Here is a 14203-nt window from a genome sequence, read left to right as displayed (position 1 = left end):
GTTGCCTATGTACCTAAATTTCATTGAATTTTAGAAATAGTTTTTCAAAGTAACCTTTATCTTTCTTTGAAGTTTTCTTTAAATCTCACTTCTGCATTTTCTTACAGTGATACAAATCCAGCAGTAAAAAGCAGCCTGACACCAAACAAATAATATACATCAATAGAGAAAACAAACTAACAAAAAAAGTTTTCAACAAGCTTGTGGTGGAGCAATCAGAAGCACATGGTGACTTTCACGTTTTAATGGGTATTTGATTCAGATTTAAATGGTTAAGTTTCCATTTTCCTTTTTAAATGCAGAACAGTTATGTTCACACACACACACAGATATGCTGCTACTACCAGCAACTCAGATGTCACCATCTCTATTAGATCTAAGGTGGGTAAAGACAAGGAAATAGGACAAGACTGTTCATGCTGGACACACTGATTCATCTTCAGCTGCTAAAGAAGGTCATCCTCTTGGGACTCTTCATTTGCTCTCAGTTTTAGGATGGCTGAAAACACTAGGAAATGGAAATGGACAGTATCCAAGTGTCTCATTGGAAAACACTGTAGACCTTTCTGTGAGTCTTGAAAAGATGATAACCCCATCACAAGATTATTTGTATTGTACAAGGAAGGTGCAATTGGTCTTTTCCTGCAGGAAATTTGCTGTTAAACCACATTTAAACTGCATTGACACTCAGTGATATTGTTATTTGCTGATAAATAGCCCATATTTCTGGTTATTTTAACCACACATTCTAAGCTCAGGACACTGGAGCTGATTGTCAATTCAGCTGATCAATGGGAAAGCAGCACAATCAATCACAACACAGCATTGGCTCCCTTTCCTCTTGATTATTCAAAATGCAAGGCAGGATTTTCTTCACACTCATCTTGAATAAAGAAACAAACTTTGCTTTCTGTTAATATTAGCTAGGGGGATAGCAATTCTAATCAGACAGATGAACAGTACACTTGGTGAAATAGTTTGCTATTGGCTTGGACTGTTGCATTTCAGAATCGTTAATGTGACATCACTCAGTGTTCAGGGTATTTCAAAACCGCTTAAATCCTTGTCAACTTCTAAGCTCATTAGGAAGTCATAAAGCAATTTCACTCTAAAAATAAACACAAGTACAGTGAAGCATTTACCTTCTTCCAAGGAAACATCTCATCCTTGTTTGACACTGATCCCTAATCCTAAACAACAGCTTCTCAAATTCAGCCTGCCAAATTCTGTAAAACCAGTAAAAGGCTATTCTCTCAAAGTAACAGACAGAGATTTCAAATTAAGCTTACAATCCCTTCATCATTTTCGGCATACACTCAGCTGCAGTGGCAGCCTCCAGTATGCAAAGGAGCACGGTGATGAACATCAATATATTTTCCATCCCTATGCCCCCTGCAGTTCAGTTGGGATACAGAGCTGCAGGGCACTGCTCCCTGTCGGCCTTCTCCTATGGCAAGATGCTTTTCTTCATGCTGACATACAGCTGTAAGGAAAATTCAGTACCTGTTTAACACCTGTAACCCAAGAAATTTTAGTCTTCAATATTCTTGATCTACAGTACTACAAAGTAAAATAAAAACAACAGAAATTCTGGCGAATATTTTTCATCAGGTCTACACAGTACTGTGGATAGGATTATCTTTATGAAAGCAGTTTCATGATTTGGTTGTATCAATAGCAAGAGATGGAATGGAACAACTAGAAATGCCTTTTAGTCTACATTTGCATATACCTGCTATATGCAAAACACCACATGAATTATACTTCCACAAAGTAAAATGAAGGAACCAGGCCAATAAATGCTACTGCTGTGAGTGCAGGCTAATATTATTTTGCAAGCAAATCTCAATCCCCAATTGATTTTTACAACTTGATTCTTTCTGATGATAGAAAAGGGAGAAGGCTGGAAATAAAATAGTGAACTCAACTTCTCAGTCTCATTTTTTAACTGGATTTTGTTCTCCCTGCCAAAAATGAAACCAATTCCTTATTCTGATGTATTAATTAAAATTGTTTTAGATGGGCAACAAGCTTCCATCACCCCTCAAGGTCGCTCAGGTAACAGAGCAGACTCGTACTCCAAAAACAAAGCTCTATTAAAAAACTTTGAGTAATTTATTACCTTATTCTCATTTTATTAAATACTGTAGGACCATGCTTTGAGACAGAAGGCTACAGGCAAATATCCTAATATGAAGAAAGAAAAATCAGTTCTCCTTACAGAATTTTACAGATTGGTCTTCTTACTACCCAGGTCGAGTTTGGAAGTTCTTGTGTTTCACATGTGGGGAAGCTAAGACCCAAAAAGATTAAAAGCATGATTCGTTTCTGGCAGCAAACACAAAGTGAGATGCACACAGATTTACATTTTTTTCAAAGTAGCTGGAATGAAACAAAGAAGGCAAATTCTGTATTTAGGACTTTAAGCTTCATGGGTATGTGGGTGGTGTAACACTGCTGTTTTTGTAAAAGCAAAAGTGTTTGGAGGGAGAAAATATTTATCAGCCTAGCAGTTATTATGTTCCATGGAAACACATTCTCTCTTCTCTGTTCACTGTTAATGAGCCTAACTGATTTGCTAACAGATCATTCTCCTTCAGTATTACACCAGCAAGTGACGTTTTTACCACCTTTCAACACATTTTTTACCTTTTCAAAGGCAGTCTCTCCATAACTACTGCTCCAGATCATACCCCTGTAGTTAAGAGGACAAATTGTTCTCATAAAGCACAATGCATCCATTCTGTTAAGATTTCACTAACAATTGCCCTAGAGAACAATTTCCTCCAGGAAACAAGTGGGGGGGAATGCTATGTATCACCCTAAAACATTCTGGTAAATGAAAGAGATTCCAAGACAGCCTAACAATAAAAGCCAAGTTACGAAAGCCACCCATGTCTCTGAAGCACCATTCTGAAATCACAGTGACAGTGATACACACTGCTTAAAGCCACAGCCTAGCCTCCACTGGCAAGTAGAATCTAGTTACCTAGAACATTTCAATGGTCATACACCTGCTACAACAATTCAACTCAAAACCCCAAACACGAATTCTCACCTATTTCTCTATTTAATAAAAAGATGATTTGCTTAAATAGCACAATTATGGGAGAGAAAATGGTTTTAAAGATGTATTTCCTAGAATATATACACTTTTCTGCTTCAAAGTACAACATAACACATTCTACTAATAAAAAACTATTTCAGACTCATTCCCTTTTTAACGTACAAAAGACTGTTTCTAAGAAAGCTTTGTGTAATTCACATGAAACAAAAGCTGAAGAAAATGCTGCTGAAACAAAGCCATCCTTGAATATGCTTCTGCTGAAGGAGAGGCAGTGTATTAGCTACCTGAACTGATTATGGAAGCAAGCCTTATACACTTTGCTAGCAGTAAATACACAATTTAATTTCAAACTCAGGTATTCAAGTATTAATTAACCAGATGAGATTTTTTTAATTTCCTGAAAATAAGGTTTTAAAAAATTGTTGTAGGTTATCCTAAATCCACTATGTAAATGGTCTGCAGACTTGAAGTTTTCTCCCCTTCTGAATGAAGTCATCAGTAATATTCAAACAAACCTTTCTGTTAGATAGTCTGGATGATGTTTTGGTTTTAAGTTGCTTAGTGAAAGTCCAGGATGCCATTAGCAAACTCATGTTTATAATCATGTAGTCATGATTATTATGTTTAATGTTCTAGAAATAAGGGACAATCCTATCTCCTATGGGGAACTTCAGAATGATTTAAAGCAGCCCATTTACTTTGGAGTTGTGTAAAACTGTCAAGTTACTGAGAGAGATGATAGAATCAGACTGTTTCCATCACAAACACATTCCTACAACTTGCCCGAGTTTGCTTCAGGAGGAAAAGAAGATAGGACATTTAATTAATTGTGTGTCGAACTAGAACTTTTTTTGCATTATACTGGGGATGCTTACAAACTGAAATCCAGCTGCTGATGCTTTAGTGGTATATCTAAGCTCTGTGTGCATCTGTGGATCTTGAGGGAACTTACTGCAGTCCACACTGGTCTTCGCAGAGAGGGTTGCAAATATTTTGTGTTTGGCTGTTATCACCAGCTGCACATCAGAGATTCCAGCCAAGAAAACATTCCCCAGCAACAGATGAGCACATCAGAGAAACAGTGTCAAAGGCTACTGTACATCAGGTGTTCACTTCCTGGTTTTAATGCTGAGGAAGGTTTGCTAAAACCCTTCTCTGAAACATCATGCAGGAGACACAAAGTTCCCTCCATGGACAACAATGATGCTATATTTTCAGGAGAGGTCTTCTTCTGGAAAAAGCTAAGCTACTTGTTAAGATACAAGAGTTAATGGACTAATAACAACAGTGTTTAGAGGCAAACATCCCAAACAGGTTACAAATTCAAAGCCAGACTGCCATGAGCCTTCACATCTGAAGTTAGCACAGTCCAGCTACACTCACTGAACTCCTTCCTCCAAGCCCTCTGCTCTGGCAGAACCCATGATTGACCAGCCCACTGCCACAAAAACTGCACAAGAGAGAATAAAACAGTGTCCCCAATACCCACCAGAAGAGGAGACAGGATGGCTCCTGCAAAGCAGCTCATAAAGTTGTCCTCAAATCAGGCATGTGCTACTAGCCACTTTGAAAAAAAAAGAAAAATCACATTCTTCATTCAGCTGGTGGAATGATGATTCTAGTCCTGACTTTACAATAAAAGAAGGAGGCACTGTCTGAAAATTTCACAATTGCTTCAGAAGACAGGGAACACCCAAAACAATTACTAATAGTCAAGACCAGCTTTTGTCATGCAATGCAAAAAAATCCTGACAGCAATGCAAGCACAGAAAGAGATTTGTGTGTTTGTCAGAAACTGAAGATGGGAAACACTTGAATACCAAGTCAATTGAAAAACTAAAGTAATTTTATTTTCTGGAGTCAAGGGAAAGAATGGTGGTGAATTTTCCATTAACAAAAGGTCTAGACACTTCTGATCAATAGTGTGCTTCTGTCTCAGTGGGAGGCAGACATTTACAGCACACATGGACAGTATCAACCAATATACTAAAAAATATGCTTTTAATAAAACTAAATTCCTGGCGTCACTACTCTCTCTTAAAAGCTGAAATTACAAGCTCCAAGTAGTGAAACCTGTTAAGTAGCTAAATCAGCAAAAAGCTGCTCACCCAGCACCAGGAAAGCATCAGTGCTAGACCAGAAGCAGGCCAAGCGGGACACAAACAAGTCACTTGCTGGAAAGAACAGCACTATGCAAGTTTCCAGTACATACTTTCCTACAATACGTTGATTATCAAAAAAATGGAACTTAAGCCAGAAAAATAATCTCAACACATAAATTACATGGAAGTTGTGGGAAAAGCCTGGAGCAACACACAGGGGATGGAAAAATCCACTGCTACACTAACTACGGTAGCACAAGAGTGCCTTTTTTCTTATTGTTCTTTTAAGACTAGGAATTGTGACTTTGAATAAAGAGAACTTGTATGCAATAACTGGCAAGTTAATATTAAATCCACTCCACCATATGGTCAGTTGATTTTCCCTGGTTACCTGTTTATAGTTAATAAAACAACATGCAAATTTTGTAGCCTCTTTGTATTAAACCCATCTCTCAAAAGACAAAGTAAAGTAGGAAAAGTTTATAGAGAAAAAAGTCATAATCATTCAAAGTCATTCACTATTCAGGCTCCTCACAGTATCAGCAAGAGAAAAAAAAAATAGACTGGGAAGAAAGGGCTCGTGCTTTCAAAGAGAGACACTGCTTCATCAGGACATGTGTCATCAGCTTTTTCTGGCTATAAAACAAGAGTTAAAACTGCCTGGAATGTTATCAATGCTGTTGGGAGAAGGAGGGTACTTTCAAGCACTCTATAAAATGGCACACACATGTATCACTCAAAAGATGAGAGGGACTTTGGAGGTCTAGGCTGATGGAGGTTTGGTCAAACAAAATGACCTGCAAGTCACTCTGCACACTGACCAGCATTAGGAGGAGAGAGAGGGCAGCCACTTGTCTCTGTTTGCACAGCAAGAATCCAAGCATCTTGTCAGCCCTGATAAACAACACTTCATATGCTCTTATTCCATACCACTGGCAGCTGTTGCCATACCTCAAGGTGTACCCTGGAAATTACACTTCCTGCCAGACTCAAACACTACACTACCTTGTATACGTTGCTGAACTACCTGCAGCAGAGCAGAACCTCAAACTGCCTCGCCAAAAAGCATAAACAAAAGACATTACTGAGATACAGTGCTACACAATATTACTGAAGAAACCTGAAAAATACACCTCCTTCTTCATCTCTCCCCAGACATTGACTGAAAAAACGTAACAAAAATGCAGATTTCGACTACACAACAAAGTGAGGAGACATAGCAGTGAAAAGCAAGGAATGCCAATATTCTTCTGAGGATAGTAGCTGGTTGCTCTGATGATGGACTTCAGCCCCTCTAACTTCTCATGAAGCAATTGTTGGATTCTAGTCTGCGCTGAATTAATTTTCTTTTACAACTGAGTGGAGGCAAGCACCTTCAGTATGCAATTCATACCACCCACCTTTGGCTGATATTACCATCAGGAAATGATCATCCTGGACTTCTACTAAGCAACTTAAAACCAACCACCCTTGGGTGCAGCAACGTTGAGTAGTCCCAAATGAAGGGACACCCTGAATCACCCACTTATTTATCTGTAGCCGGAGAAACCACAGCAAATATTCCTTCGACTATTACAAAAAAGAAAAAAAATTAAAAATCCCCAAAGTAAAACATACTGACTGCTGAGCAGTTCCTTTGTGCCGAAGTGGATGCAGCAAGCAGTGCTTGCCTTGTGGTGAGTCTGTGGGCTGCAGCAGTCTCCATGAGCCTGCTGGAATGTACGAAAAGCAACTGCCGAGTGACACAGTGCATATCACAGAGCTGCAAAAAGATTGACTTCTTGTTCTGACTGCAGCAGGAGGGAGTAAGTGTACAAGAGCAATTAATTATTTTCATCTGGTAGCAAGTCAGGCAAGGCCCAAATCCAGGCTTTATACATTCCTCTTGCTGATGGAGCAGACACTAAAAACAAAACAAGCCACAGCCTCCAAATGAAAAACTGGCATCACAGTGTCTTGCTGCCTTTGTCTCTTTTAGGAACTGTCTTTTTTAGGAACTTTTCATCTCAGATGGGTTTGTTGCTGTTTACTTGGACTCTGGGAACAGGGTTTCCTACATTTTTAAACTTTTGTTGTGTCAATTCCAGTAAGTACTTTAAAAAGAAAATTCTACCCAAGGCTAGAGTCAGCTGTACCAAAACCTGCTTTTCTTCTTGGTTTTATCTTAACAGCAGCTTACCAAGAATAACCAGGAGAACTCTCCCTTGGGAACAATGAAACTGCAGTTTCATACTTGCAGATGGCTTGAAACACTTACTTGTTCAGTATCAAAAATACAGCAGTGCCTTTGTAAAAGCATCAAATAAAAATTTAGAGTTAAACTAAAAAAATTATCACATGTTGTAGGTGAACAGAAGTTATTACTTCCCAGATCTCCTCCTTTTCTATCTTCTCCCAGATATCCTCATGAAACCAACACCTACTGGAAAAAATGTTCAGTAGAAGAGGGAGCACGGTTAGCCACACAAAACTTCACTTTTTTTGAAATTTGGGTTCATTGAAAATCTAACACTAAATACGTGACATTTTTGCTCTGTACCTCAAGTCCCTGAACTGAACCAGCCAGTGGTCTTTGTTAGCTCATGGCAGATATAGAACCCAAAGACATCAACATCAGTCTTTATCAGGCTTTTGCAAAATTGTTATTTACTGAATTCAACTCAGTTAATACTCACCTTTATAAACAAATCAGAACTCACAGATTTAGTAAGACCTTGAAATCTGCACTGGACAACTGAAGTGCAACACAGTAACAATGATAGCATTAATGCACAGATACTTGAATTGCTGTTTTAATGATACATCACATCTACTGAAGCTTTTAAAGATGTTTTTATTATGGTTTTATAAATTTTTATAAAACCACCAAAGCACTTTAAATAATCATGCTTTCTTGTGTAATACATAAAACTAATTTCATACTGTGCTTCTGAAAGTCTATCGTGCTGTTTTTCAAGTTATTTTACAGATGGCACAAAAGAAAAAAACAATGGAAGCATGAATTTCTAGTGACTGCAATGCAACAAGGCATCCAAACCAAGATGTTTCATTACAACTAAGATAAAGTGTGAGTGCATTATGCAATAAACAATAGCAGTTTGGTCATTTAATCTTAATTCTGTTAACAACAAAACTAACACTTGTGTTTCACAACCTAAGATCCCGTAATATAAACGTAAGTTCTCTGCTGTAAAATTCCCAACAAATTATTGTCCAAAAAGAAAAACATATCTAAAGCAGGAGACCAAATCTATTCACTTTCCTTGAGAATTTCTATATTTAAGACTAATATGACATACCAGACACAATAAGGCACGATGGGTGGTACAAACAAATGAATACAGTTGTCCATGAAACTTGTTCTCTTCCACAAATACTAAAATATGTACCGCTCAAGATAAATTTTTTCTTAAAAATGAAATACATCATCTCGTTATGAAAGTCCTATACAAAAATTTAAAATTTACACCATCTGAGCTGCCAAAAAAATAAAAAAGTGTATCGATTTTCCCACAAAACTATATTTCTCACCAGCACATCCAGCCACTGGGAAGAAGATATCCCAGCACTCTGGAAAAGAAAAGCATTATTTCCCCTGTGTTTAAGACAAAAATATTGTATTCTACATACAGTAGTGTATTAAACTTAAAAAAGCCTAGGACTATTAAAATTACAATATTGATTTGGAAATTATTGGTTCACTGCCTGGATGAAATAAGGCACTTTCTTCCAGCGGGCCGCACTTTTCATGTGTATGGAGACGATGAATCAGGTTCTGGTTAAAAACAAAAAGGGGCTCAGTGAGGTCCCAGGAGACGACAGGAACATTTCAACAGCAGGGGAAGACACAGGAGGTAAAACCTGGAGATGAAACTCTACACGGAAGTGGTCACTCTGTCAATGGCATTATTGACCTCGTTTTTGTTTGAATCCAGTCCTTTAGCAGCATTCATATCATTCCGTAAATTCTCCACTGTCTTTTTCATGTTCTTTAATTCTCCAGGGTGTGGAGTGGCTCGCCTTAGAAGTGTTCTCTAAAAATAAACAGCGCAATAAGTGGTTTTGCCTTTGTCTCTCTGCAAAAACAACATAAACTTTCAAGGCTTCAGCGTTCACATACCAAATATTAAGTACCAATTTTTCCCCCCTTTTCCTTTTCAAACTATGATGCTCTGTGCTGAGCATTACTTTAAAAGCTGCTTGTTTATGAAGACAGGGAAATAAGTTTTAAGAAGTCTCTAAGCGCAAATTTTGTCCTCTTTTGGACTACTAATCTGAAAGCCACTCAAGTAAAGTACAATTAGAAGTAATGAAGTGAAGATTCTTTCATAACTAACTCTACTTGGGGATTTTTTTCTCCCCAAAACTATACAAGTGATTTAAGATCACACTTAAAGCATTCATCTGATTTTGAAAGAATCCCACAAGATCTCTTTACAGCTTTAAATAGTGTTTGTGTGGAGCTCCATTTGCCTTTCAACCCCACCACACAGTCTGGTTCTCTAGGTAATTGAGAACAAGCACCTTGAGAGGAAGAGGGAGTATTTCTCTTCCACCTTAGACACAAGAATGTATATTATTGTGCTGAAACCTTTACAAGGAAAACAAGACTCACAAAAACTCCAGTTAGCATTGAGGCTGGAGACCAACAGAACACCACAAATACAACATACGTATTATACACGTATACATGCAATTACTTTTTAGTGGCATGCCTGTAAACTGTGCAGAACTGATGACCCACAAGTGGGTGCTTTGGTCAAGACTGCTTTGGAAATCTGCCCTTCCTTCTCCTCAGTAAGATCATAAACTTTTTTCCCCGTAGGAAGGTTCTTGCCTCAAATCAGGCAAATCAAGCTCTCATCTTCAACACCTGAGCTCTCACTGCTCTATGGACATTCTGGGGTTGGCACGGTTGTTAAGCAGCATTATTCTGAACTCCCTACCAGTCAGTGAACCATGCCTGTTAAGAGACATTTTCTTTCTGCTGCTTTGGAGTAAGCAACTACCTGGCTGGTTCGTTTCCAAACTAAAGTAAGAGTTTTTGTAGTCACTTTTTAAACTAAAACAATCTAGACAGTGCCCTGAAGTATCTCAAGCTGAGGTCTAATGAGGCCTATCAGCAACATTTTAGAGCATCAGAGATGCACATTGAAAACGTGACTGAAGCAGTGTTAATCTTTACAAGGACTTTTAATTGTTAATAAAAGCTAGTAAAACTACAGATCATGCTGTGTTTTGGTCTTTAGGATATGCACAGCCCAACTTAATGGAGAGGTCTTGTAAGTACAGTGACAGATGTTCCCACATCCTTTAAGTGGGAAACTAATAAGCAACATTCCCGCTATTTATGGACACCATGGTTGGTTCAATGCAAATGGTGGAGCTCAGAAAAACAAACAAAAAAAGAGCAAGAAAGATAGAAAGTAGAAACAGGATAGATAGGAAATAGAAATTAGAGAGACAAACAATAGCAAACTTAATGAAGACACATGCCAGAGTGCTGGAATCATAAATTAGACCCTATATACTTTCAGGCAGTAAAGCTTCACAGAAGCAGAGAAAGATCCTATCTTCTTTCTGGGAAGAAAACATCCTGAGCAAACAGAGGAAAACAAAGCAAAACAGAAGACTGTCCTGCATCAAAATGTAAAAGTTATATTCAAAGCAGAAAAAACAAAGGCATTTAAAGTCAACATAAAAAGTTTCAGCAACCAACACGAACTGTTCCTTCTCCAAATGTACACACAAAGCATGCAGTCCAAGCTGAAACATTTACAGCAAGAATGCTCAGAGACTTTTTATACTTCTGCATTCATGTCACAGTGTCTGGAGGTATCCAAAGGCTTGGAAAACATACCATTTCATTTTCCTCTTCATCTTTTTCATCTTCTAAGAAGCGAATTGCACTGACTCTGTTCACTGCCCGCTCATTCCATGTTTCATCTGACATTTCATTTACCAGACTCTCTAATGCACCACATCGTGGTAGGTTATCTGTTAGAACAGGAAAATGTAACTCAAGGTTCACAGCAACATGCATGTGAAGTCACACAATCAACATGCTATATTGTTCATAATTGCAATATCTGAACAATCACTCATCCAATACTTACAAGTGGCTATTCTACTGATTTTGGAAGAAAATAGAATTTGCATTAGTTTTTCTATCAAACACTAAATGGTTTCTGCATAAATTAGGTATTTTTGTACTTGGACTGTTTCAGAGTTCTAGAATACTGGTTATATAATTTAATATACTTAACACTTTTCTTGTGGAACATTGCTGCCAGCTGACACTAGCCAATTTCCTAAATGGCATTCCACAACGTAGGACCATTGCTTTTATTAATATCATCCTTTCAGTACTGCTAGGCATACACATCCAACGTGTTGGATGCCAAGCCTTCTACCCTTGAAGCCATGAGATTCACCTGGAGAGGACAAAATCTAATTTCTAGTAGTAAGGCCTTTAGAGAAAGTCAAGTCAACCACTGTTACTCTTCTTGAACTAATTCTAGAACTTAATTCTCTCTAATTCTTAAGGGGTTAATTCATATATTTATTTTAAGTCTTAAGTATTCTTAAAATCTAGGAGCTGAAAACAGAAGCATTTCTATCCTCCTACTGTTTTAATGGTATCTCTTTGCTCCAGCCATATATGATTAAAACTCTGGAATTAAATCTGGGTATCAACAACACAGATACCCATGGCTGAACTTTTCTCCTCAGGCCCCTTTGTACTCAGTGGAGAAGAATCCACATGATTCTCTTTTAAAAGTCCATTTTTGGATGGGATAAATTACACTCCAGTCATTACAGCAGAAATTTAAATATTTGCTCAGATGAATCTCCTTGAATGTTCACACACAGCTTTAAAAGCTTGAGGACAAAAACCATTCAGAGGTTACTGGCAGCAATACAGCTAACAAAGAGTTTATGGTTCCACCTGGCCCAGAGGCAAGTTTCAACACAAAAGGGAAAAGCAACTTATACTGCAATTCTACACTTGTTAATGAACATAATAAAGTTACCATACAACATCTTAGCTTGAATGAAAATTAGCTTGCTAAAAAGTAAAAAAAGTCCACTATTTGATTGCAATTTATTTTCCTGGTAAAGAGATTGCAATTGGAAATACATGATTTTTCCATATATATATGATGTATAATGAATGCACACAAATATAGACACCACTACTGGGCACACTTGCAAGCCTCAAAATAGTGATATGAGTAATTCTTTTTCTTCCAGATCTGTATTTTATTTATTGTAGCTACTGTCACTGTATTTTCAGTAACACTCAGTGCAAAGTTTGCAAGTCTTCTGAAGACTAGTAGGGTAATAGGAAAAAAAAGGTTGAAAATTCAACCAGATCTTTGCTACTTTGCTCACTACAGCTTATGCATGTTTTACAAACATGGGACAGCTCAGTAAACAAAGAAGTAATACTTCCATACATAATGAAAAGCTGATTCTAGGCACTTACCTTGGCAACCAGGCTCAGAAGGCATTTGAGGAAGTAATACACATGTTAAAATCTTTTCTCCTGTTTCAGGGTCTGTGTCAGTCTGAAATGTCAGCAGAGGTTGCGACTGGTTATCAGACAACCACAAAGCCTTCAGCTTTAAGGTAGTCAGTGAAATGGGAAGATACGTCAGCCTAGTTCAAAAAGCAAAGTAAAAGAGTCAGGCCAGTCCCTGGGAGACTTAATAAATGGTCATGAAGTCGACTCAAGACAACATTGCTGAGTTGGAACAAACAGGACTGAAACTAACACCTCTAATAGAAGGCATTGAATAGTCATCAATTCCAACTACTCTATTCTTTATAAAACACCAAAACAAACCTGCATTTTAGCTTTATTATAACTCCATAATCCTCTGAAGCTGAATAACAGGTAAAACTATGCCGAGCTTTCTCTACTGCAGTAAAGTACCCTGGAAAGCATGCAGCTGCTTCCCATCAGCAGCTTTATATGTCAACAGTGGCCAGAACAGAAATACCTCAAGTGCCTCTGAGACAATAATATTGCATAGATGAGATGACACTTGCTTTTCTTCTGTTTTGGGTGGGGTTTTTTTTGTTTTTGTTTTTTTTTTTTCCATTTAACTTCTTACTAAGAAACTGAACTAATTTGCTGGTTTATGCTTTAATCCACTCATTTTTGCATGTTGATGTTTGAAGCACTACGATTCATGAGAACCTGCAAGGCCAAAGTGGCTTTCCTTGTTACTCACACTGTATTGTGAAGATAAAACAATCAATATTGGTGCCACTTGATATTACAGCCTGGAAGCTTCACCTGAAGTTCTATCCATTGCCTAGATTCTCAGTTTTAATTCAGAAATACATTAATCCAGAAGGTCTTATTTAAAAATCCAATATTTTCCTCAGGGTCAAAGTAATCCAAAAATCCCACTCGTGACAAAACACAATTTATGCTTCTTTTGGCCCAGGGGGAAGGCTACTCTGACAATTTCAACAGTAATACTAACATGAATGTCCTAACTGGATTTTTATTACTCTGTTCTTAGACACAGTATAATTTGCTATCATAAAGAATTAAGTAAATACAGCAAAAGAACATGAAAATATAAAAATCTCTTGCCTGTTTCCAGCAACATCCAGGACATGAAGTTCAGTGGCCTGTGAAATTTCAGCGGGAATTCGAGATAATCTGTTGTCACGTACAGAAAAGACATTAAGACTGCAGCAGCCCCCAACCTACATTTGAGAAGAGGGAAGGAGAAAAAAAAAAAAAAAAAAAAAAAAAAGGCAAGTCTGGTTTTGTTGCACTACCACAGTGTAACAAAGACATGCAGTACGGGTCACTGAGTGTGTCACAGCACATTCAAGTTACAATGCCTGCCAGACACTTCCCCCAGAGGTACAGACTGCAACAAATGTTAGCGTAGAATAAGTCTGAAGGAGCTGTCTCTTGAACATCTGTATCGGCAAATAATAGATACCTTTACATATAGGTCACATTCTAGCCACCTTTTAGGGCTTTCCACACCCAGAAGAAACTAGT

At 37.8% G+C, this 14203-nt stretch overlaps 1 protein-coding gene across 1 annotated transcript in view; it reads right to left on the bottom strand.

Moving 5' to 3' along the window:
- Window positions 1-7982: 7982 nt before the first annotated feature.
- Window positions 7983-14203, bottom strand: part of LRRC1 (leucine rich repeat containing 1) — a 69862-nt gene continuing 63641 nt past the window's right edge. The window contains exons 11-14 of the mRNA XM_066314943.1: window positions 13781-13896; window positions 12659-12831; window positions 11030-11166; window positions 7983-9203 (exon numbers count right to left, since the gene is read on the bottom strand). Of these exons, the coding sequence (XP_066171040.1) occupies window positions 9045-9203; window positions 11030-11166; window positions 12659-12831; window positions 13781-13896 (585 nt within the window). The 3' untranslated portion in view covers window positions 7983-9044. The remainder of the gene's footprint in view (window positions 9204-11029; window positions 11167-12658; window positions 12832-13780; window positions 13897-14203) is intronic.

The sequence above is a fragment of the Sylvia atricapilla genome, chromosome 3 (genome assembly GCF_009819655.1).
Source record: "Sylvia atricapilla isolate bSylAtr1 chromosome 3, bSylAtr1.pri, whole genome shotgun sequence".
In the NCBI taxonomy this organism is placed as follows: Eukaryota; Metazoa; Chordata; class Aves; order Passeriformes; family Sylviidae; genus Sylvia; species Sylvia atricapilla.
This window is presented reverse-complemented; position numbering and strand designations above follow the sequence as displayed.